This window comes from Erinaceus europaeus, chromosome 3, assembly GCF_950295315.1.
Source record: "Erinaceus europaeus chromosome 3, mEriEur2.1, whole genome shotgun sequence".
Taxonomy (NCBI): Eukaryota; Metazoa; Chordata; class Mammalia; order Eulipotyphla; family Erinaceidae; genus Erinaceus; species Erinaceus europaeus.
Window position 1 is genome coordinate 73,934,680 of NC_080164.1, and position 24,534 is coordinate 73,959,213.

General features: G+C 40.6%; 1 protein-coding gene across 2 annotated transcripts in view; it reads right to left on the reverse strand.

The window, feature by feature from the left end:
- The window catches only part of PRKCE (protein kinase C epsilon), a 606,660-nt gene that overhangs the window by 109,042 nt on the left and 473,084 nt on the right, over positions 1–24,534 (reverse strand). For both annotated transcript variants that reach the window (XM_007523339.3, XM_060187546.1), the window contains exon 11: positions 3,188–3,342. In XM_007523339.3, the coding sequence (XP_007523401.1) occupies positions 3,188–3,342 (155 nt within the window). The remainder of the gene's footprint in view (positions 1–3,187; positions 3,343–24,534) is intronic.

Genomic DNA, 24,534 nt, shown 5'->3' on the forward strand with positions numbered 1-24,534 from the left:
GACAAAAGCAGAAGGATTTTGTAGATATAATTATAGTCTCTAATCACTGACTTAAGGGGGTGTATCCTGGGCCAGCCCCATAAAATAAAGCCAGCACTTTAAAATAGAGCCCAGCCCTTTGCTGAAGTGAAAGATTGTTGGCCTTGAAAGTGCAAGGCCCATGAACCGTACAGCTTCAAGGAAATGCATTCTGCCTACTAACATCTGAGCCTCAAAGGGGACCCCAAAAGGTGATAATGAAGCCCAGCTGGCAGCTAACTCGAAGTCTTAGGAAACTCTGCGTGGAAGACCCAGTCACACCAGGCCTGAACTCCTGACACATGGAAGCTGTGGGATAATAAATGGGCAGGGTGCCTGAGGGAATGTCATACATTAAAAAAGGCAGTAACAAGTGTTGGTAAGGATATGGGAGAGAAGGAAGCCTTCCATACTGTTGGTAGGAATGTAAATTGGTCCAATTCCTATGGAAACCAGTCTGGAAATGTTTCAGAACTTTAGAAATGAGACTACCCCAGGACCTGGCAATTTCTCTCCTAGAGATAGATCCAAAGGAAGCAAATATATACCTATATTCATAGCAGCAAAATTTTTAATAGCTGAAAATTTTGAAGCAATAGATATGTTCAACAACAACATAAGTGGCTAATAAAGTTATAATACACACACACATACATAAACACATACACAGTGGAATACTACTCATCAGTTAAAAATGACAGTCATCTCCTATGCCTCATCTTGAATAGAGCTTGAAGGAATCATGTAAGTGAGATAAGCCAAAATGACAAGAATAAACACCAAATGATCTCAATCACAGCTGTAACTAAAGAAACAACAACACCTGTCATTTCCTGGTTTGTTGATGTAAGACATTCTCTTATCAATAACAGGAAATAACAGGTGAGAGAATACAGGGAGAGGCTGTAGAGAAAAGGAAACTCTGCTACATTGCTGGTGGGAATGCAAACTGGTACAGCCCCTTTGGAAAATTGTATGGACAGTCCTTAAATAAATAAAAATGGAAGTACCTTACCATCCAGCAATGCCAGTCTTGGGCATTTATCCAATGGACAAACACTAATTAGAAGGTACATGTTAATAGCTGCATTATTCACAATAACCAAAGAGTGGAAGCAGCCTAAATGTCCATCTGGATAAAGAAGTTATGGGATATATATTCCATGGAATACTGCTCTGCAACCAAAAAAGATGATATTGTGTCCTTTGGGACAAAATGGATGGAACTGGAGGCAATTATGCTGAGCAAAGTAAGTAACAAGATGAAAGGCAACTACCAGATGGTTTCAGTCATACGTGGAGTCTAGAGGCCTGATTTACATGAACTTGCCAAAAAAAAAAAAAATCCAAACAAAACAGAAGCAAGCAAACTGTCAGACTTGTGAGAGGGGGGCCAGGCTTCCTCTCTACCTCTCTATCTCCGTACTCCCTCTTGATTTCTCTCTGTCCTGTCAAGTAAAAATGAGATAGGGAAAAAAAAAAACACTTATGAGAACTATAGTGGTTATCATTGGGAGGTGGGTGGGTAAGGATATGGGACTTTGATGGTAGGTTTGGGACTATACACTGTAATCTTACAATGTTATAACATACTTTTAATGGAAAATTAAAAAGAAAGAGAGAGAGAGAAGGAAAGAACAGAAAGGGGAAACATAAAATAAATCTTGGACCAGATGGGAAAGAATTGGTCTGGGGAGCATCTGGGGTCCTGGTGCACAGTGGTGTAATGGAACATAAATGCTGATGGTGAGAGTGTTTTACAGACATCTATCATGGGGAGATAAGAAACTGTACCCATATGACAACAACTGTACTGTAATTTATTAAGCCCCTTCCCCAATAAAATGAAAAGGGGGAGAGTTGTTGCAAGTCACTAGGTTTGTGACAACTGGATGCACAGCAATAGGGAATAACTGCATGGACTCTATAAACACCACCTTGATGAAAGGCCATGAAGAGCGGCTGGAAAGTGTGGGTCTTATTATGCAGGCCATAAGAAGCCAAGGTCTATTTCTGACTGGAGTGACATGGTTAAGAAATCATGGAGATACTAGTAGTAGGGAGAAGCAGGGGCAGTGCTTAGATAGATCTCCCAAGGAACATTTCACCAGGGCATTGCCTCCAGGAGTGAGTAAGTAAAGTTCTAGTGAGTGAGCAAATTCTGAGTAAACCAAGCCAGCTAGTCTTTTACTTTTACACACACACACAAAAAAAAAAGGAGGAGGAGGAGGAAGAGGAGGAGAAAGAGAAGGAGGAGGAGGAGGAGGAGGAGAAGAATTAGACAGTGAAGAGGAAAAAGAGGAGGAGGAGGGAGAAGGAAAAGGAGAAGGAGGAAGAGGAGAAGAAGAAGAAGAGGAGGAAGAGAAGGAGGGGGAGGAGGAAGAGGAAGAAGCAGCAGCAAAAATGAGCTAAAAAAACGAGTCATGAAGAAAACTTTAGGGAACTTTAGTATCCTTGTTGCTAATTATAAATATTTACTCCTCCCAGAATTCCTGACCTCATAGAAGAGTCTGTGTAAATAGCCTTGCTCCCTTACTGGAAAAATGTGTGTGTGTGTGTGTGTGTGTGTGTGTGTGTGTGTGTTCATTCGTTCTATGTTTTTTTGGAAGGGGAACAGGGCAATAAGGGACTGATGATCTGCAAAGAGTCCCTTCCTGATAGATATTGTCTAGTTCCTTTCCCCTCCTGTCCCCAGATCATAAACCTTGAGATCTACCACCCCTCCCTAGCAGCAAATCCTCCTCTGATTCTATCCACCAGAGACAACTAAGCCAAACAAACTCAGGAAGTGGCAAGAGGATGGGAAGGAGAGGAAGTTCGTGGCACAAAAGGAAAAAGTAAAGAGAATCCCCTGATGTTCAAGGAAGAGGGTGGGGTAGAGGGAGAAGTGAAGGTCATTCCAAGGTTGACTGGCGCCAAGCCTTTAAACTGTCATGCTTGGGATTTCAATCAAAATTGGCACAAATAGTGGGTCAGAGAGCCCAGGGCTAATAAAATACAAACACTCACAATAAACAGTACTCCCCCACTATGTCCTATGTAAGCATGTTCGGACAACAACTAATCTAAAGCATGTTGCTGAGAAACCAGTTGGGCAGATGCCAGAGCTGAAATGTCTGGAGAAGTCTTCATTTTTCACTTGCAGCAAGGAAAGGATTGGGGAGGTTACCTGTAGATGACACCGTGTTGGTGGAGGAACATGAGGGCTGACGTAACCTCAGCAGCATAGAAGCGGGAACGGGGCTCGTCAAATTTTCTGGAGCGCTGAATCTGGAACATGAGGTCTCCACCATTGACATACTCCATGACAAAAAAGAGACGGTCCTGAAGGGAGAGGGGAAGATGCCATTTAGCCAGATCCATGACAGCTGTCTACAGAACAGAACTGACTGCTGTGAGCACAACATGACAGAAACAAGAATCTAGAGCCAAGCAGGCAGAAAGGTGGGTGAATCTTGGTAGCAGGAAATCCACAGAGAAGACAAATGAATGCAGCATATGATTAGGGTATGGGGAGTCACTTTAAAATTTCTTTCTCTGAGGATGAATATGACATGATCTCACTCATAGGAGCTGAAAAATACTACCATGATGCCAACTTGACTTCCCTGGGAAGATGACCTCACCAATGTGTCTTCCAAAATCTCACCTCCCAAGAGCCCTGCCCCACTAGGGAAAGACAGAAACAGGCTGGGAGTATGGATTGACCTGTCAATGCCCATGTCCAGTGGAAAAGCAATTACAGAAGCCAGACCTTCCACTTTCTGCAACCCATAAAAATCTTTGGTCCATAACTCCCAGAGGGATAAATAATAGGGAAGTTTCCAGTGGAGGGGATAGGATACAGCACTCTGGTGGTGGGAACTGTATGAATTGTACTCCTTTTCCCCCACAATCTTGTGGATCATTATTGAATCACTAATCGTAATAAAAGAAGTTGAAAAATAAGAAAACACAAAGCAGAACTTGGGAGTGGTTTTGGTATACTGCACCAAAGTAAAAGACTCTGAGTGAGTGGGGGGTTCAGATCCTAGAACATGATGGCAGAGGAGGATCTAGAGGAGGTTGAATTGTTATGTAGAAAACTGTGCAATTATACACATGTACAAACTACTGTATTTTACTGTTGACTGTAAACCATTAATACCCCCTAATAAAGAAAAGACAATCTCTTTCTCTGTTTTTCTATTAAGAGTATCAGCTTGTTCTAGTGGAAGCAGTTCCAGTGGGAGAAAGGAGGCCTGCATCTTCATCTGTCAAGACTATGAAGAGTGGATTTGGAGTTTCCCTTTGGAAACTCTAGTTACCTCTTTATGTGTGGCAGTTGGGTTAACAGCTCCCCAAAAGACATCCATGTCCTATTCCCTTAACACAAGAATGTTACCCTTATGACAGAAAAAGAACTTTGCAGATGTGATAAAGTCACTGATCTTAAGATGGGGAGATTATACAGGACCACAAAGATAGACTCTCCATGCAGTCCTTATAAGAAGGCAGACCTAACAAAGCCCCAAAACATAGATATAGACTAGGTCCCATGAGATAGGACATATGTACACATGTATCCATAAATTAGGGCAAAATATATACCTGAAAGCAAAAGTGCACAATAGTTTGCAGTGAGTCAATAAATGAAGCAAGAAAGTAGAAAAACTAAAAAGACACCATACGGTACCTAATCAAACAGTTTGTACTTAGACCTAGATACCCTCCTCACCTACTTCCCTCAGTCACTCTAAAGCTAACCTTATCAAGGTTAAGGACTACAAAAGCTGAATAAGGGCAAGAGACTGGCATACAGGCCACCCCATCATCTGGGGGCCAAGTTGGGGAGTCCTGGGATTCTCACACATACATGATGGGCCTAGACCTCGAATAGATCCCTCTCTTCGTTGTCACTGGTCATCTCTATCAGGAACAATATAATGGACCCCTTTGTGGGCTCCCATAGGACCTTGCCCTCAATGTGGATCAACAATGGTAGGGAATGTTCCATTCTCTGAAGGGAGGTTGGATAACATACTCTATCTATCACCTGAGGAAGGTGGGTCCTAAAATTGGTGCAACTTGGAATGTTCCTACTCGTGACTGCAAAATGTGAGCTCGGACCTACAGGGCTGCAAAGGTTACATAGGCTCCTATGCTGAATATGGGCCCCAGATCAAATCAGTGTAGTTTACAGTCAGTCAATAATATTTATACACTTTTCCCATATTTGGGAGCTACTTTCTTCCCTGATCTAGCTTTCTAGCCCTTTTTCCAGTCATGATATCATCTCCCTAGACAATAACTTGGGTCCAGCTGCATATCAGATGTTAGGATCAGGCAAAAACTAGTAAAGTTATTGTCTGGGGAGATGATGTCATGGCTGGAAAAAGGACCAGAAAGCTGGATTAGGGAAGAGAGTAATTCTCAAATATAGGAAAGGTGTATAAATACTGTTCACTGTAAACCCATCGATTTGATGTGATCTGGGGCCCATATTCAGCTTATGATCCTATGTGACCTCTGCATCCCTGTAGATTCGAGTGTCAACCTGCATATCAGATGTCAGGCTCAGAAAAAAAAAAACAACTAGTATAGTCATGGTTACTTTGGAATATAACTAAAATATGCCTACAAGCTATCTATGAAATGGAGGACTGCCCTGCCAACTCTTCATCTGCTACTCTAGCCTTTAGGTTCATGATTAGTCAACAACTTGTTTGGCTTTATATGCTAACTCTCTTTTCAGCCACCAGGTTCCAGATGCTAGCACAGTATCAACCAGACTAACTTCCCTGGACAGACAACCCCACCAATGTGTCCTGGAGCTCCAATTCCCCAGAACCCTGCCCCACTAGGGAAAGAGAGAGGCAGGCTGGGAGTATGGATCGACCTGTCAATGCCCATGTTCAATGGGGAAGCAATTACAGAAGCCAGACCTTCCACTTTCTGCATCCCACAATGGCCTTGGGTCCATACTCCCAGAAGGTTAAAGAATAGGAAAGCTATCAAGAGATGGGATGGGATATGGAGTTCTGGTGGTGGGAATTGTGTGGAATTGTACCCCTCTTATCCTATGGTTTTGTCAGTGTTTCCTTTTTATAAATAAAATTTTAAAAAAAGATTAGTAAAGTTATGGGCCTTTTGGAATATACCTAAAACAGATCTACTATTTCAAAAACGGAGACCCCATATTTTCATCTGCAATATTCCAGCCTTTAGGTTCATGATTAGTCAACATTTTGTTCAGCTTTATATGTTAACTCCTTTTTCAGCCACCAGGTTCCAGATGCTACCATGATGCCAACCGGACTTCCCTGGGCAGATGACCCCACCAATGTGTCCTGGAGCTCCGCTTCCTCCGCTTCCTGTCCCACTAGGGAAAGAGAGAGGCAGGCTGGGAGTATGGATCAACCTGTTCAGAGGGGAAGCAATTACAGAAGCCAGACCTTCTACCTTCTGCATCCCACAATGACCCTGGGTCCATACTGCCAGAGGGTTAAAGAACAGGAAAGCTATCAGGGGATGGGATGAGATATGGAGTTCTGGTGGTGGGAATTGTGTGGAATTGTACCCCTCTTATCCTATGTTCTTGCTAGTGTTTCCATTTTATAAGTAAAACGTTTAAAATAAGAATAAGGCAGAGAGCTGAGTGGTGTTGCACCCATCTGAGTACACACATTACTATGGACAAAGACCAAGGTTCATGGAGGAAGCTTCACAAGTGGTGAAGCGGGTCTGCTGGTGTCTCTCCCCTCTCTCTCCCTCTCCCCTTTCAATTTCTCTCAGTCTTAGTGCATAAAAAAGGGGGAGGGGGACTTGGGCTTTAGCAACAATAGTGTGCTTCCTTGTATTTGAAAGAATCCAGATCTCTACAGAGGAAAACCCTCCCCTGCCCACACCTTTTCCTGGCTTCCCCTTGCCCCACCCACAGTGGGACACAGCATTTAAGGACAGGGCTGTGGAGTGAAAAAGAAGAGTTTCGCTGACTACATCACTAGATGTTCGACCTTGGAAAAATGGCCAACTGTGTTCTTATTTACAGCCTTATCATCCATAAAAATAAGTATGATAATAGCACTTACAGTTTTCTTTCTTTCCTTCCTTTCTTTTCTTTTCTTTTCTTTCTTTTCCCCCCTCTCTCCTTCCCTTCCTTTTGTATTTACTAGGGCTCTACCACTTTGAACCAGCTTTTCTCAGAGACATAGGGAGACAAAGAGAAAGACAACACAACACTGGAACTTCCTCCAGTGCAGTAGGGCAGAGCTGAACCTGGTCCATATGCATAACAAAGCAAGTGTGCTATTCAGATGAGCTATTTTTTACCAGCCCTTAAAGACTTATGAAGATTAAATTATAAGTTCAGATGCCTGGCTCACAACTGGTGCTCTCCTAAGACCGTTGATTACTTCTGCTAGGTGGTATTACAGTTCTCATTATCATTATCAAGTCTTAATTTTCCTGCCCTTTCAGCAATATGTTCTCCTGATTATCCCTACTGCCAAAACCACTTGTTACCTCTGGATTTCAGATTGGCTTTCCCCCAATTTCTAGCAGGTTTTCTTGGCCTCTACTATAGCCTTCTCTTCTTCCCAGATGCCTTGGAATCCCAGGAGGCTGTTTCAGGCCCTCCCTTTGCTTACTCTGTACTCGCTGAGTGATCTCCTCCACACCCACACTATAACCAGTGCACCTCTCCACAAGTGAATCACAACCAACAACCACCACCCCAGATATCTTCTCCAGCTGCACCCAATGCTGGTGTTGCCATAGGCAGGCCTCCTGAGAGTGAGTGGGTTTGAGCAGTCACCCACCTCCAGGCTCCAGAGGGCTGACTAGTCTCTAGTTCACCAAGCAGCAAGAACTTTTCAAGTGTTTCCATTTCCCAAGGAGGGAGGTAGTCGGCAATATTAAACACATCTTATTCTTCCACCAATTTCCATCACCATTAAGCCAGAACTCCATGTCTCAGGAGGAACTCAGTACCAGTCTGCTTCCCCACCACTGGCTCTCTGCGAGCACCATGGAGGAAAGCTTATTGGTTTAGTTCTTTATTGTAGCCCCAGAGACTAGAACTGTACCTGGCACACATAGGCCCCTGTTATTCTCTGTTGAATGCATATGGAGGTCTTGAATACCCACCAACGCTGAGGCTCTAGCTGATGGAAACTCAATAGTAAGCCAGAGTTGGTTTCCTGCATTTTTCCATTGTTCATCTCATTTCTAGTTATTTTAACTTTATCCTAACTTGAACTTAAGTTTTAACCTGCTTCCTATGCAACACTGCTCAGTGTGCATGAGTAGATAACTCCATTTTTACACAGGAGAGATGTTTGGAAAGCAAGGCCAGTTTTTCCTTTCCCCTCCCTCATCCATTCTCTGTGTGTGGACTGCTTCTGACCTCCACACCTAACACATTTGAGAAGTGTGTTTTGAAGCAGAGTGAGAACCTAAGGTCATTCTGGGAACTATTTAATTATATAAACTGAAATCAAAAGAAAGCTGGCAAACCCAGCAACTACTCATTAATCCCCTTTTGGCATCGGGAGAAAAGCAAAACAAAACCCCAACTTCCTGGTAAAGTAAGCAAATATGTTTTCTGAGGTAATCAAAGATTTTTAAAAGCTTTATTCCACCTCCTCTCCCTTAATCTCACCTGAATGTCTAAAAAAGTTACCGTCCTGCAATAACAAGTAAAATAATAAAATTAGCAAGGAGATTATATGTCATAGCCATTTAGGGCAAAAACAGTTAATAAAGACCTGCAAGCTGGAAGGGTCACACCATGCGTCTGAAATCCCCATTGAGCTCAATTTTCCCAGAGCACTAAGCTTTCCTACCTTTGAAGGGAAAGCTGAGCTTGTCCTGTTCATCTTTCAAGGTGTGATGGATAGCTGGAGGCTTCCTCTCAGCAGCACTGCATGTCCTGCCAGCTGGCTTTGTTTGGACACACTTTCCCCATCATTTGTTAGCTGTTTATATGTGCGAAGATTATATCACTTTTGAATCCATTTCACATGAGTGACCAACAAAAGACTGGGCCTACACCAGCTTGTCTTTGATGTGCCAGTGACAGGATGAATGACTGCTCCAAAGTACCATCTAAGGGGCACGTGAATCTTCACTTCATACTCCGTAACACTTTCTCTCCCTCTCCACGTACACATCATTTAACCTATCAGTTCAGCAGGCCTTTCCTAGGAGCGCAGCCCCTGGATCACTTGAGAGATACAGAAGATGACATCAGAATGTTCCAGGAAGACAAGAAATTAGAGAAAACAACACAAGATGATGCTCTCTCATTATGTGCAAACTCTCCTATATCAGCTAGTGAAACCTACGTATGTGGTATGTGGGTCCTATCTTCTTAGATTTCCATAGAGAAAACTGTCTGTCCTTGGGGTCTTAAACCTCAGAGAAGACCATTATAAGTCAGTCATAAGAAAACCCTTCCTACATTTTATTTTCTACAACACTATTACAATCAATTGAACTAGACATTGCTATAGGTACTTGGTTGAGACAAAATTTGCCCAGGAGAAATTTGAGAAGGCCTGGGACACTGGGAAGTGGGAGGAGGAATGGATCTGGTAGAGCAGAGGCAAGCACAAATGAACATTACATGTGAGGATAAGGAGGACTGGAGTAAAAGTGTGAAGATACTTGCTAGATAGGAAACCCTTTATATAGGGAAAAGATTGAATGGGAGGGAGGGCAAAGGGGGGAGATGGTTTTGAAAACACAAGTGGGTAATAAAGAACCCAAAATATCTTCTGAGTTATAAATTCTACAACTAAAGCTGATTTTAAGAAAATCTATTCTGGAAACAGAGCTCAAATGGATTAGAAGGTAAACTGAAGTTATTCCATCTCTTCCTATCTCCATTGTCCTGAATGTTTCATTACCTTTTCTTTTTTCTTAATATTTTTTCTTTTCTTTCTTTCTTTCTTTTTTTTTTTTTTTTTTTTTGACTCCAGGGTTATTGCTGGGGCTCAGTACCTGCAATACAAAACCACTGCTCCTGGGGGCTATTTTTCCCATTTTTTTTGCCCTTGTTGTTATTATTATTGTTATTGCTGTTGTTGTTGCTGGATAGGACAGAAAGAAATCAAGAGAGGAGAGGAAGACAGAGGGAGTAGAGGAAGATAGACACCTTCAGACCTTCATCACCGCCTATGAATTGACCCCCCCCCCTTCTGGTGGTGAACTGGGGGCTCAAACCGGGATCCTTACACTGGTCCTTGTGCTTTGCACCATGTGTGCTTAATCTGCTGCACTACTGCCTGGCACTCCTCTTAACCTACCAAAAGAGTATTGCTTTTTAAAACCTTTTTTTAAAAAAATATTTTTAGAGAAGAGACAGAGTCACAGAGAGAAGGGGAAGGAAAGAGATCACAGATTCCTTCAATTCGGGGGTGAGGGTGGGAGGTGGGTTCCAACCTGGGTTGTGCACATGGCAAACCAGTGAACAATCCAAGTGAACTATTTCACCATCCCAGAGTACTGCTTTAAAAATATTTATTTATGTAATCATTTGATACAGAGAGAAGTTGAGAATAAAAGGAGAGAAAGAGAGAGAGAGAGAGAGAGAGAGAGAGAGAGAGAAAGACATACCTGCAGCACTGCTTCACTGATCATGATGCTTTCCCACTACAGGTGGGTTCTGGGGGCTTGCATTCAGGTCCTTGAGCACTGTAATATGTACACTCTACCAGGTGTGCCAATGCCTGGCCCCTGCAGAGTATTGCTTTTTAAAGCACAATTTATTTTAATTATATAGTTTTCAGAAATAATCAGAAACCCTCAACTTCCGTCAAAATCCTCTAACAGCTTCCTGTATCTTTAGGACATAATCCCAAAGTAGCTCTTCAACTGTACTTCCTAACATTGCCCCCCAACATAAGATCTTGATCTTGCTAAATTCATACCAACATCACGAATGACTTTCTTCTTCAAGACTCTTTCTCATGTGGTGGACTTTTACTATTCAGAACCCTGTTTCTGGTAACACCAATCAGAACATTCCCTTATCTTTGAAAAAATATACTGAGCAGTTCTCTCTTCTTTATTGTACTGACTTGATTAAACCAAAAAGAAGGATACAACCACTATGGGAAACTTAATTACATCACTTCACTTTTATCTCCCTGCTTCTAAGCCACAAAAAAAAAATACAACCATCATCTCAGAAAAAAAAATAATACAGTCAATAATGAGTAAGATATTTCCACTCTTAGGCAGACTTACTATATGTGAATAATCAGTAAAGCCTTATTTAACTAGTGTCCAGACCTGTTAACTATATTGTCAAAAGGGAGATGCAGATAGGAAAAAGAAGACTTTTATTCCATTTAAAAAAAAATTCTATATTTATTTATTTTCCCTTTCGTTGCCCTTGTTTTTTATTGTTATGGTAGTTGTTGTTGTTGTTTAAATCTATTTAATCATTGGAATCAAAGTATTTGTAGTCTAATCTCATTTCTCCAAACCTGCCAGGGCCCACAATGATGGTCTTGCTCTTTACCATCATATCACCTAATCTGGTGTGCAAATGTATCAAACTCTGATTGTGTGCCTGTTTTGCTATACATATGTCCCAGAGGCTCCCACAGCACAGGGAAGAAGCTTATATGCTATGTTATCTTCCCGTCCATCTCTCTGTCTCTCTTTTTCCACCTGAAAAAAAAAAGACTCACATTGATGAAACTCTGGTAATGACAAAATACAAATACTTGAAGGACAACTAGGGAGGTGGCTCAACAGGTAGACATAATCGTTTTATGTATGAGGCTCTGGATTCAGTCTTGAGCACCATATGTAACTGAGCAATGCTCTGATATCTCTCTCTCTCTCCTCCATCCCCCAATAACTCTTTTTTTTAACACAATAGTTGAAGGGTTGCCATGTTGTAATCAGTTGAAGAATTGCAATATTACACATTCACCCTGTTAGCATAGAGAGTCAAACTACTGGGTTGTCAGTAAAGTCATGCCACATTTTTGCTTAGAAAAATATGTTATGGGAGTCGGGCGGTAGCACAGAGGGTTAAGCGCAGGTGGTGCAAAGCACAAGGACGGGCATAAGAATCCAGGTTCGAGCTCCCCACCTGCAGGGGAGTCGCTTCACAGGCGGTGAAGCAGGTCTGCAGGTGTCTGTCTTTCTCTCCCACTCTCTATCTTCCCCTTCTCTTTCAATTTCTCCCTGTCCTATCCAACAACAATGACATCAATTACAACAACAAAACAACAAGGGCAACAAAAGGAAATAAATAAATATTTAAAAAAAAAGAAAAAATATGTCATTACTTTTCCTATAACCCAATAAAAGTCACTCATGGAAAACAGAGTGAGCGCCCTTTCATTACAGTTTACAAATGATCTGTAAGAACTTTAACTTTCTATTCAACATAGGCTCCTTCAGCTGTGTTCTGCATTGAGGCATTTGACCTGGGAATAGCAGTTTCATCAGATGTTCACTTTGCAGGGTTGTTAATAGAAACATTTTTTGCTCATAGAGGAGCTGAGCCAGGATAAGCAGAACTCCTGGAAACATTTTAAAGTACTCACACCATTTCCAGTCCCCTTCAGCAAAATTTTACAATCTAGAGTAGTTTCGGGGAATGTTCCGTCTGTTCTGAATTCCTCAGATAGCTCCTGAATGGAGTAGGTGACTGTTGAGGTACTTTCTAATCTCACGATTTGACATTCCACTGCAGTTTGTTCTCCATGATGATTTCTTATGCTGATAAATTCTACTACAGTGTAAATTCATGGGCCACTGATTTCTTTCTTATTTTCTTTTTTAATTTTTTATTATCTTTATTTATTTGTTGGATAGAGACAGCCAGAAGTTGAGAGGGAAGGGGATGATAAAGGGAGACAGAGAGACACTTGCAGCACTGTTTCACCAGTCATGAAGCTTCCTCTTTGCAGGTGGGGGTTGGGGGGCTTGAACCTGGTTCCTTGTACAGTGTAAAATGTGTGCTCAGCCAGGTGTGCCACCACCAGGCCCCATTTCATATGCTGATAAATTCTACTACAGTGTAAGTTCATGGGCCACTGATTTCTATTTTTTCTTTTTCTTTCTTTCTTTTTTTTTTTCCTCCAGGGTTATTGCTGGGCTCGGTGCCTGCACCATGAATCCACAGCTCCTGGAGGCCATCCCCCCCCCCCCCCTTTGGTTGCCCTTGTTGTTGTAGCCTCGTGGTGGTTATTATTATTATTACCATTTTTATGTTGTTTGTTGTTGGATAGGACAGAGAGAAATGGAGAGAGGAAGGGAAGACAGAGAGGGGGAGAGAAAGATAGACACCTGAAGACCTGCTTCACTGCCTGTAAAATGACTCCCCTGCAGGTGGGGAGCCGGGAGCTCAAACTGGGATCCTTACACCCATCCCTGTGCTTTGTGCCACATGTGCTTAACCCACTGCACCACCGTCTGACCCCTGGGCCACTGATTTCTATTGATCTCCATTTCAGTGTTCTAGAAGACTAGGTGTACTCCCAGGAAAACGATGGTTTTCCACCATAAAAGGTGTCTCCTGAAGAGACCAGGTGCATGTCTCCTGCATCTGGTTATGTCTTCTATGGTGGACTCACTCAAAACTTTCCAGTAACATCATAAAAAAACACTTATTGTGTAGCCTGATGCTGTGCTGTATTGAGTTTTTGCACTGTAAGGCTATATGGAGTCAAGTCAAGGTCCTGAAATTCCCACCCCTGGTTTAAGAGCTGTGGTTTTACTACATAATTGCATTTCTTGTCTTTTCCTTTCTATCAATCCAACTTGGCTTGACTTTTAGTCCTATAAACACATTGTTGGAATCATATGCATGGCTGCCCTGATCCAAAGAACCACTCCATGATAGCAAGAAAGCATGGTTGACATCTCTACTGAGTTAAATCCCCTTTCATGTTCTGACTCCTTTAATAAAGCCGAAATGAAAATGTGTTAATCTGGGGGAAATTGGCAACCTGGAAATAACACACTAACTCACACATATGGCTCAAGCTCATGGATTCTGAACACTTGATCACATTGTTTTAAATTACAAGTGGCGTGGCTGGTGGTTGCAGGCATGCTGACCATGATTTCCATACCACTTCACTAATACTTTCATTTGATGATAGAGCATGAAAGGTTTTTTGATTATTCAATTCTTTGATCTCCATATTTACAGCCAGCTTTACCCTGAACACCAAGGAGTGTAGTGATATAGAAGTATCTGGTGTAACATCACAGGGTGGGTCCTCTCCAAGAAACTAACCACAGTTGAGAAATTGTAAGAAGTAAGAAGGTGCTGGGTTTCAGCATGTGCTTTTAGTTTTTTTTCAAATCTATGAGCACAGACTCTTAATCATGCAATCTATATCAAACAGGTATAAGTGACTGTAGATGAAGAGCAAAAAACAGCTCATGTTAAATCTTTTCATAATCCTTTTTTTCTTAAGAATCTAGAAAAGTGGTGGACTAGACAAAGCAAGTGAGCTGCTAGGTGCTGCTATGGTATGGACTGATGACCAACACTTAGGATAACAGACTGGTTTCCCTAAATGTAGCACTCCATTATCTAATCATATTTGCTACTGTTAGAAAGGAGAAGACCTTAGAGCTTGAGAACTTCAACTAATGTAGTTCATTAATTGACTAAAGTCAATCTCTCTTTGTAGTACATTCTGATAGTTTTCTCTATCCCCATCCTCTCCTGCTGGGTATAGTAGGACAAATGCAGATTCTAACCAAAATTTTCTAAATTTGAGTTTAGTTAATTCATGGCTATGTGAACTTAGGCCAAAAAAAAAAAAGGTGTTGGTTTTCCTATGTGGTCTGTTTATTCCAATGTCATGTTATTTGGAATACAACAAAAGTAACTCTCTCTATCATTCAGTAAAATTAACAGGACTCACATTTTACCTAACAAATATAAAGGGGGGTAAAATTCAAGACTATGTGTTCAAGTCAACAGATGAAATCTTTCTCTGTTCAGGTTATATTTAAATAGATGGTCTGAAATCTCTAGGACATAAACTGTTGTTTCTTGAAGGAGCAATTTCATAGGGACTTATTTTCTCTGGGGCTCACAGCCTTTTCTAGAGTCAATCTTTCTAGAGTCAATCATGTGTCATGTTTTTGATATAGTAGTCTGCTTTCTGGAAAGCTCTATGATCTGGGCCACCACTGTAAATTGTAAAGAAGAAAAAAGTCTCCTGAGTTGGAAGGGAAACACTTTGGCCAAGAGTTACATGATTCGTGATAAGAGAAGCAAAGACCATTCTCAAGTCCACAGACCAAGGACCACTTTGTGACATGATAGGCACAATTAAGGTTAGGATCTTAATTTTAAGATTATGCCAAAATCACTAACTATTTAGGGCATCAAGGTAGGAAATAAGGGTGAAGGTAAAAGCTAGAATTGACCCTCACGGCTTATGTAAAGTAAAAAGAGCAATTCTAACTACTTAAAATCCTAAAGACATTATTATGCCAAGGTCATCAAATAAAACTAAATTGATATTAAAAGTCCTTTCACTTTTTAATTTTGAAATTGTACTTGGAATTAATTGTTGCAATGTTACTAAGAACTTGACCTAAATAAAATGCCACAAAAAGTCCTTTCTAATAATACCTAAAATATATAGTAATTTCATCATTATAAACTACTTCAAACCACATTTACATGATTTTAACATCAAATAGTCATGAAACTGGCAATTTGAGGACATTTCACCTTCCGAGTGGGAAACAGGATGTGAGGGCGATCTGGCTGAGACATCTGTCACCCCATTGATCGCCAGGGTTGACTAGGCTGATCTGGCTGGCCAGGTGGGTGTCCCCTTCCTCCCTCACTGCTCCATGTGCGTCCCTCCCAAGGCTGCGTGCTGGGTCGAAGAGGATGGCCTTCCCCGGATAGAGATAGACCGGTCTTCTGTTAAGGGTATACAAGTAGCTATGCTTCCCTGCTAGAACTTCCAAACAAACTCCCAAGTGGGAAGCAGCCATAAGTGAGAATGATACAGAGACTCACAAGTAGGAAACCAATCAGATTGATGTGGTAAACAGTTATATTTATGTATTTTTCAAGCTTTGGAGGCACTCTCTTCCCTACCTAGCTTTCACGTTCTATTCCTCACTCTGACACTATCCTCCCAGACAACATTTCTAGTCCCCCTTCGTGTTAGCTATAAAGCTAAAGCGAAGATTACTAAAGTCCTGAACTCCTTGGAACATACCTAAAACAGACATCCTAGCTTCTTACCACCCTAGGATCCCTATACTCATTGGCTCTATTCCTACTCTTTAGTCCCTGTGTATTAAACATTTTAGTTCTGCTTTGTATCTTACTGCCTTTCAGTCATCAAGTTCTAGATATTACTACAATTCCATCCTGCCTTCCCTAGGCAGATGACCTCACCAACATGTCCCAGAACCTTACCTCTCCAGAGCTCTACCCTATTATAGAAAGACAAGAGACAGACTGGGAGTATAGATCAACCAGCAAATGTCCATATGTAGCAGAGAAATAATTACAGAAGCCAGAACACCTTCCTTCTGCACCTCAAAAAGAATTTTGGTCCATACTCCCAGAGGGAGGAATGCTAGGGGAAAATGACCAGAGGACTCTGAAACCCAGTTCCACTGGGACCTGGAACTTTTGTGACCAGGAACCTTTGTTTTTGCACCAACACTGAGAAGGAAGAAGATCTAGAGAGCATCTGAGGAAATCAAGCACTGTTTCCCTTATCTGAGAGGAAAGACAAAAAAACAAACAAAAACAAAAAAACAAAATGAAGACACAAAGAAGTTTTGTGTCCTTAGAAAAGAAGTGAAGGCAGGGCCTTGGAAGTGAATTAAATAGAAATAAGCTCCCATATGGGGTGAGCCATCTTTGTCCAAATGGCCCTTGTGCTTTTCTGGTGTGTGACTTTCATTTTCTTGATTAAAAGTTTAAAGTATGGGGGGAGGGGAACCCTGTGAGGAATATACAGAGTTAGAATGGAATGACTTTAACAACAGAACAAAATTACTAATTTGAGTCATATATATATATATACTATATATATATAGTAATATATATATATATATCAAAAAAGTAATAATAAATGGGACATATGCTCAATGGAGTAGTACCCAGTAGTTTAAAAATATTATAATATGACCTTTGGTACTAAATAGATGGGACTGGAAATAACTATGATTAATGAAGAAAGTAAAAAAGTGAAGGACAACTACAGGATAATTTCACTCATAAGTGGAACATAGAGAACTGAAACACATGAACTTGAAAAAAAGAAAAGCTATATATATAGTCAACCCATATATATGACTATATATGACTTTGGGAGAATTGTGGTGGTTACTATTGGAGGGGGTGGAGGGTGGGTGTGGTGTGGAATTATACCCCTTTTATTTTATAATCTTATAAATCATTATTAATCACTAATAAAGTATATATTTAAAAAGAGAGGGACTCCCATGTAAAAAGCAGTATTCTCAATGCTAAAGTGTCTCATGGAAACAGATGATTTCTCTTTATCCTGGGTATAGAGTGACATGGTAAGGTTTACACACATGTATGACCCTTTTTTAGAGAAGTCCATAAGGGAGCTGTACCCACTTCCAATTTAAAGTGCAGGCAAATCACCAGAATCTCTCATGGAGAATAAAAACAAAAAAGTTATCAATTGCTTTCCAAGTTATTTCTTATTTAGTGAAATAACTAGGGTGCTGGTAGGAAACTCTCTTTTCAACAACAGTATTATGTAAAGAAATGTTCATTCTCTTACAACACTGACCAATAAACAATCCAATACCAGGAAACTCTAAACAAATGCCTGGAAAAGGGAGGTAGGCCACCAGCTTCATGTGACTTTTGCAGTTCCTTTACTTCATGTCAGATTACTGGCTCACCAAGTTGGGAAAATGTCTAACTCACTATTATGAAATCACCTGAACTGACTTCATAAGAGGGACAATCCCACAATGCTGGGCCTTAAATGCTGTTAAAGTAACGGGAAATGTATTCATGAGTCTCAGAGACACCAATCCATAGTTGGCAGGTATTTCTGAGCATCTACTAGATGCAAGACAGTGTGTTTCCAACACACAGACTGCTCACTTTGCATCTTGCTCTCAGGATTCTGAGATATGTACATCCTTGAAATTATATTTGGAGGACCTGGAGAGAGAAGAGGAAAAAAGGGAGGACATTCAGAAGTAGTAAAAGGTATAAGTATAATTTAGAAAGGAAGAGAAGGCAGGCCCACAGAAAAAAGTCATATATATATGAATGATAGTCCACTCATATCTGTGACTTTGGGACAACTACTGCCCCCTCAGTGTACTGGGGAAAGCTTTGGTGCTGTGTTGTCTTTTCCTTTCTCTTGCTGTTTGTCTCTCTAACCGAAAAAGAAAAATTGGCCTGGAGCAGTGAAGTCCCTGAGAAGGAAAAAATTACCCTCGTATTTTCATGAAGGAAAACTGAGGACCTTCTACCTGATAACAACTCATTAGAAGTTCTAATTTCAGGGCTGGAGAGATAGCATAATAGTTGTGCAAAATAACTTTAGTGCCCAAGGCTCTGATGTCACAGGTTCAATCTCCAGCACCACTATAAGCCAGAACTGAGAAGTACTCTGGTTAAAAAAAGAAGTGGTTCAGGAGGTGGCATAGTGGATAATGCATCAGACTCTCAAGCATGAAGTCCTGAGTTCAATCCCCAGCAGCAACATGTGCCAGAGTGATGTTTAGTTCTTTCTCTCTGTCCTCCTTTCTTTCTAATTAATGAATAAAATTTTAAAAAGAAGTTTTAATTGCAGTCCATGTTCATCATCTTTTTAATACATCATATTTTAAAATGTATCCCATATAATACAGCCTTACCATCTTTAATAGTCCAAATTAGCTTTCTTTTTCTGTGTGTCTATGTTGGGATAAAATAAAATTCTGACAACTTGGTTAAACAGAAGCCCTGACAAAAGAATTAGCAAGAGCTCCCTACCAACCCAAAGGCAGGCTTCTCCATACAATTGACTCGTCTTTCTATAAAGCCTTCACAAAATTCCCACGTACTTAAAATTCAAGGTCAATTAGTGAATACAGTGAACTGAAGCCTAACAGCACAGTGAGAAACTTCGGTTCTATTCTGATCATCCAAATGGAAAATTTATGAGTGATACAGACAGATCAGTTCAGAGACTGTGCCCCAAGAACTAGAAATAACTTACTTTCATATTTCATTTGAACAAAATGTACTGGGTAATACAAAATTGTTAAATGAATCTAAGTCTGGAATTGTTAATTAGAGTAGTTGGTTCCCTGTTCTCTTTCCCTGGAGACGTGAAAATCAAGAAGCAACCCACAGCCTTAGCCAACTCAACTTCTGCTTATCTATTTCCATTCATAAATTTTGGGTAAAAGAAAAAGAGGAAAGCAAAGTCTGAATAAAAACTGATGGCTCTTATTACTTCAGCAGTTTTCTGGTGACATTAGCCAAGCCAGCACTTAAAGAAGTGGCAGAAACACACACACACACACACACACACACACACACACACACACACACACACACACACACACAGTAATTTACAAACACTTCCCCTTCACCTCATATTGTACATGGTTATCTCATCTCTCTGCAGGCCTCTGCAGCCCTTTCCCCCTCTCCATGTACTTTTGCTTGATCATGTGGACTGATGTGCCTATATTCTCCTAAGGGAAATGCCAAGGTTAAAATGGCAGTCGAACTGCCAAAATCCAGCTCTTTGGAATGAATGTCTGTGCAACAGGATCTGTGGAGGACTGCTGTTGGATCTTTACAAATGGATCTGGAGGTTGGAGGGAAGAGACACAGTCTCAGAAGAGACAGTAAAGACAACATAACAACAACATTGACCAGCCTCACAGGCACAAGTCAAGGAGACTTAGCTTTCCAGGAGACAAAGCTATAAGCTACAGCATGAACCAACTAGTCTCTTCTATTTCCTAAACTTGGAACCAGCAACATGACCCAAAGCACCTATCATCATTTGTGACTTGGGAATATAGTAAAGATATTTTGTGACAGTTTTTTTTTTATTGCAAAATATCTAAATTTATTTTCATATCTGTTTTTCCCCTCTTTTTTCACATCTGTTTCTAACTGCTAGGACATAAGATCTTGATCAGAAGTATTTACTTCTATAAGAAATAAGGGATCCTGCTAAAATATGAATGTAATATCTCCAAAATATGACTGTAATACTTCCAAATTATAATTACAACAGATCTTATGTTGCCATTATACATAAACAATATTTGATGAAAATAACAAAAAATACACTTGCCAAAATGGTGAATATCATTCTGACAGTGAAACTTAACCACAGAGAGAAGACAGAGGTGCATGGTGGAGTCAGAGGAAATCTGAGTGAAATGATGTCTATTCTCACTTCTTGAGTAAAGGACTATCTCAAGAGTCTATCAGGAACTATGAGAAAATCAAAACACTGTTTTTGATTGAAACTCTAGAAACCATTTTATTCCTCCACCAGCATATTTCCTACCCCCCTGAATAGATCATCAGTATTTTTTTTTAGGTGAAAGTCCTGAACAATTGCTTGTCCCTTTTCTCTTTCCTCAATCCTAGACTTTTAGGTTAAAATAAATCAGGGATTATAATAACCACCCCCATCCCTTTACCTTTCTGAATAAAGGTATCTTGGGGAATTATATTTCTATATTCTATGATCCTAACTCTGAAGTATGGAAGGAGTTAAATAAAATATTTAGAAGGGTCAAGTATGTACAAGGTCAACTAATTTAAGAGGATGGCCTTACAAGCAAGAGAGTCAGCACTGTCTTATTTTTTTAATTCCAGTTCAAAATGAAGAGTGACATCTGTAGAAAACTCAGATTTAGTGTTAGCAGCAACAGGGGCCCTCCCTTCCTTGCCTCACATGCAATGAGAGATAAAGACCAAAGGCCATGAATTTAGACAAAGACAGACCAAGCTGCAAGGTTCTGTAATGTCAGTTGTATGTTATACTCAGAGAGAGAGCCCCAGAGAATTATACAAGAGTCTGCAAATATGTCTGTCTTCTGTAATAGTTTATCAAGCTACCAGCTGCAGACCAATGAGGCATTATCCAATTATACTGTCACTCAATCAGAATATCAGTCTTAAAAAGAAAGTCTCCTTGTATTTTCCTAATTCTTCTATCTAATCTAGAAAGAAAAACATTGATAGCATTCATCAAGATTTAGGTTCTGATAGAGGATGGAGATGATAATCTTGATTCTTTGGGCTGGAGGTTAACCATTTGTTGACAGGACTGTAATTTCCATTATCAACTAATACTGTTTTTATTGTCATAGCCAGGATGTCACTGCTCCAGGTTCCAAGTCGATATTTTCCTCCAGACACACAAAAGGAGAGAGAGAGAGAGATACCACAACACTAGAGTTTTCCCCAGTACTTTGGTACTCCCTTATGCTCTACCTAGAACTTGAATGTGAGCTAGGTGCAGGTGAGCCATTTCATTGGCCCAACTAATTCGTTTAAATCTGCAAGGAAATCGGACTAATCCGAGGTTGCTCATTAGTTATTATTGAGAATTGTATTAATTAAAATTCATGTGTGCATCATAAATATAACACTTCTGTGTGCTAAAGAACAAAAGAGGACACAAGATTCTGTAAAGTCAACAAGATATGTATCTTCCATGTAATTTAATAACTTGTATGCTAAGTGAGTTTTGCAGGAAAGTAATATTCCACTTTTGGCAAAAGAGGAGTCTCAACGACTCATGAGGATTACAGAAGAAGGAAGTAGAGATGAGAAAAACAAGAAAAACACTGCAAATACTTTCCTGCTTCTTTCAGATGGTCACTACTGTAATCCTCTGTCTGGAGGAAACTTGACTTTGCTTTTCAGAGGCTGGAGAAAACAAACAAACAAGCTACTTCACATAGCTTCAAATACTTTTTCCAGAATGCTTCATGCTTGTAGATGGGTTCTGCAGGGCCCAGACGACTGAAACTGTATGGGAGTTTGTGCTCAGAAGTCCAGAACAAATCAAAAATTATTTCAGCTGCTCTCATTTTAGAAGTAAAACTAAAAAAAGTAGGAACAAACAAACTCATGCTTCTGTGTATCTATTTTTAAAAGAGAAGCACAACTCTACCCCCCTCACTTTTTATTTCTTTGTGCTGAACTTCAATTTAGGATCTTAATCATAAAGGGAAGTATTGTGATGCTGGAATTGGGGTCCTTCTGAAATTCCTTCTCCTACAATATCACCAATTTCCTTACCTAACTAAGCCTAAAGTCTTTTAGGCCTTCAGCCTGCTCTTTCTGGCTTTCAATCAATTGCATAATGGTCAGTAGTTATTTTAATAACCTTTGGCTACTCATCCTCTCTATTTTTGCCTTTATAATTATAATTGCCCTCTAGTGGTAAAAGCAGTTTACAAGTTTCTCAGAAACTGGAATGTGAAATGTTTGGAAATGATCATCTTCCACAGTTGCTTGTATTAAGGACAAATTCTGGTTTTTTGGACCACAGCACTGTTGAGTTCTCGCTATCAGGTGCTAAGGATCGAACCCAGAACTTCCCACAAGCAAGTACTGCATACTACTGCTGCACTAACTCCTTGGGTCAGCTGACTCTTTTTGGTGTGAGTTCCATGGATATACTTCATAGGAGATTTGTGACTTAATGGTTTTAAGCATAGGAAAACCTACATCTAATTAAGTTTTCATCCTTCAAGTCCTAGTTTTAAAAAAACGTGTGGTAGAGGAAAAGAAGGTGGAATGAGCAACTCAAAATGAAGGCCCTCACACCTGTCGGTTTTCCTAGCTGCTTAATAGTCTCCATAGTTTTGTCTAGTCACTAATTCTCAGGAATAGTTTTAGAGTTACAACAGGGCTTTGTTGGCATACTGGGCTTCCTGTGACTTCTAAGAGGGAAAACTTCTCAGTGAAAGACTGACTGGAGTGGGTAAGATTCTGCCCATAGAGTGCCCACGGGGACTGCCTGTCATCAGCAAGAAGGTGCAGGCTACGTCCATCTTACACGTGGCAAGAACCTGACGTGGTGTTCATTACCCACTAATGAAACTGGTAAGATTTAGTTCGCGTGAGAATAAGAACGTGGTATAAAAATGGCACTCAGGAAAGCAGGCACTGCGTGACCTTTAGCACTTACAAAACCGGAAGCACCATGTTCTTTTGCTCTGGCTGGCAGGCCAGTCTTCTCCCATCAGAGAGCATGCAGAAGGCTCCATTAGCCTCTTACCATGATTCTCTGAGTTGAAACCATGCTCATCTCTCCCTCTCCACTGTCTATTCTCTCCACAACAGGTTTGTGGGGTTTAAAACTCAGACTCTTTGGCTTCTTCAGTTGAAGTTCAGCTTGATTAAATAAATATTTAGTATCCTAAACAATGAGTCAGTTCCTCTGGAAACTTCTCATCCCATCCCCACACAATGGGCATGTGGCTTCCAGCCAGTCATCTTTAGCTCTCCAGAGGTTGGTTGGTTGGATGGTGTGGCTAGCTGACTGTCTCTGTCCTAACCTGCTATGGGCCACTTAGCCCAGGACATCTGTGTTCTATAAGGAGGAAAAGTAAAAGGTGCTTGTTCTCTGCAGGGGCTGCAAGACCTTAACCTTCCCCAGCCTGGTCTAACATCCTGTGAGCTCAAGCAGTCCACTTTACATTGTGGGCGCTACTCTACATGGTCCCTAGGGTTTCTTCCTGCATGATCTATGAAATGCTGAGAAAGGCAAGAATTTACCTATTATTTTGCTGTTACAAGCAAAAAAAAAAGGGGGGGTAGAGGAAAGGGAACTGGGTTAGGAGGTAACCCCTGAAGTCTGAATCTAACTTTTGCATTTCATCTATCAGTCAGCTGGGGAGGGAACGTTGTCTAGGTTTTTTTTTTTTTTTTTTCAACTTACATACGAAGATCCTAACAGGCATTATTTATCCTCCGATCTTTCCATAAGTGTCTGCTCTCCTGACCCTCACAACAGCTCAGGAGGCAAATCCAGAACATCATTTTTGTGGAGGAACAAACTGAACTTAACACTTGAACATGTAATCAAAATGCAAACCTAAAAACAAGGTTGACAAGCCATAGCACTCAGTGAAAAAAAAAAAAGGAGAAAGGAATCCTTTACTACTCTACTCTAAGACTCATTCTCTTTTCAATACTTTACACCAGCATAAGGTACTATACACTATGCTTTGAAGTGCTGTGATTTGAAGGTATTATGTGGGAGAGGACTGTATTTTCCAGAAAGCTACAATCGTATTTTCCATTCCATATACTCCTTGAGACTGGATGGGCTTTTAAAAATCAGATCTAAACCCCATCCTTCAGTCAGAGAAGAAGATGCTGATCTGTTTTGGATAGCTGTATTTTCTCATTATTATCAGAACCAGGAGTAACATTGCTTAAAAGAGGTAAGTCTAGAAGTCATCTTTAAGAGTAGGAAAATCGGGACTGGGCAGTGGCACACCTGGCTGAGTGCACACATTACCATGGGCCAG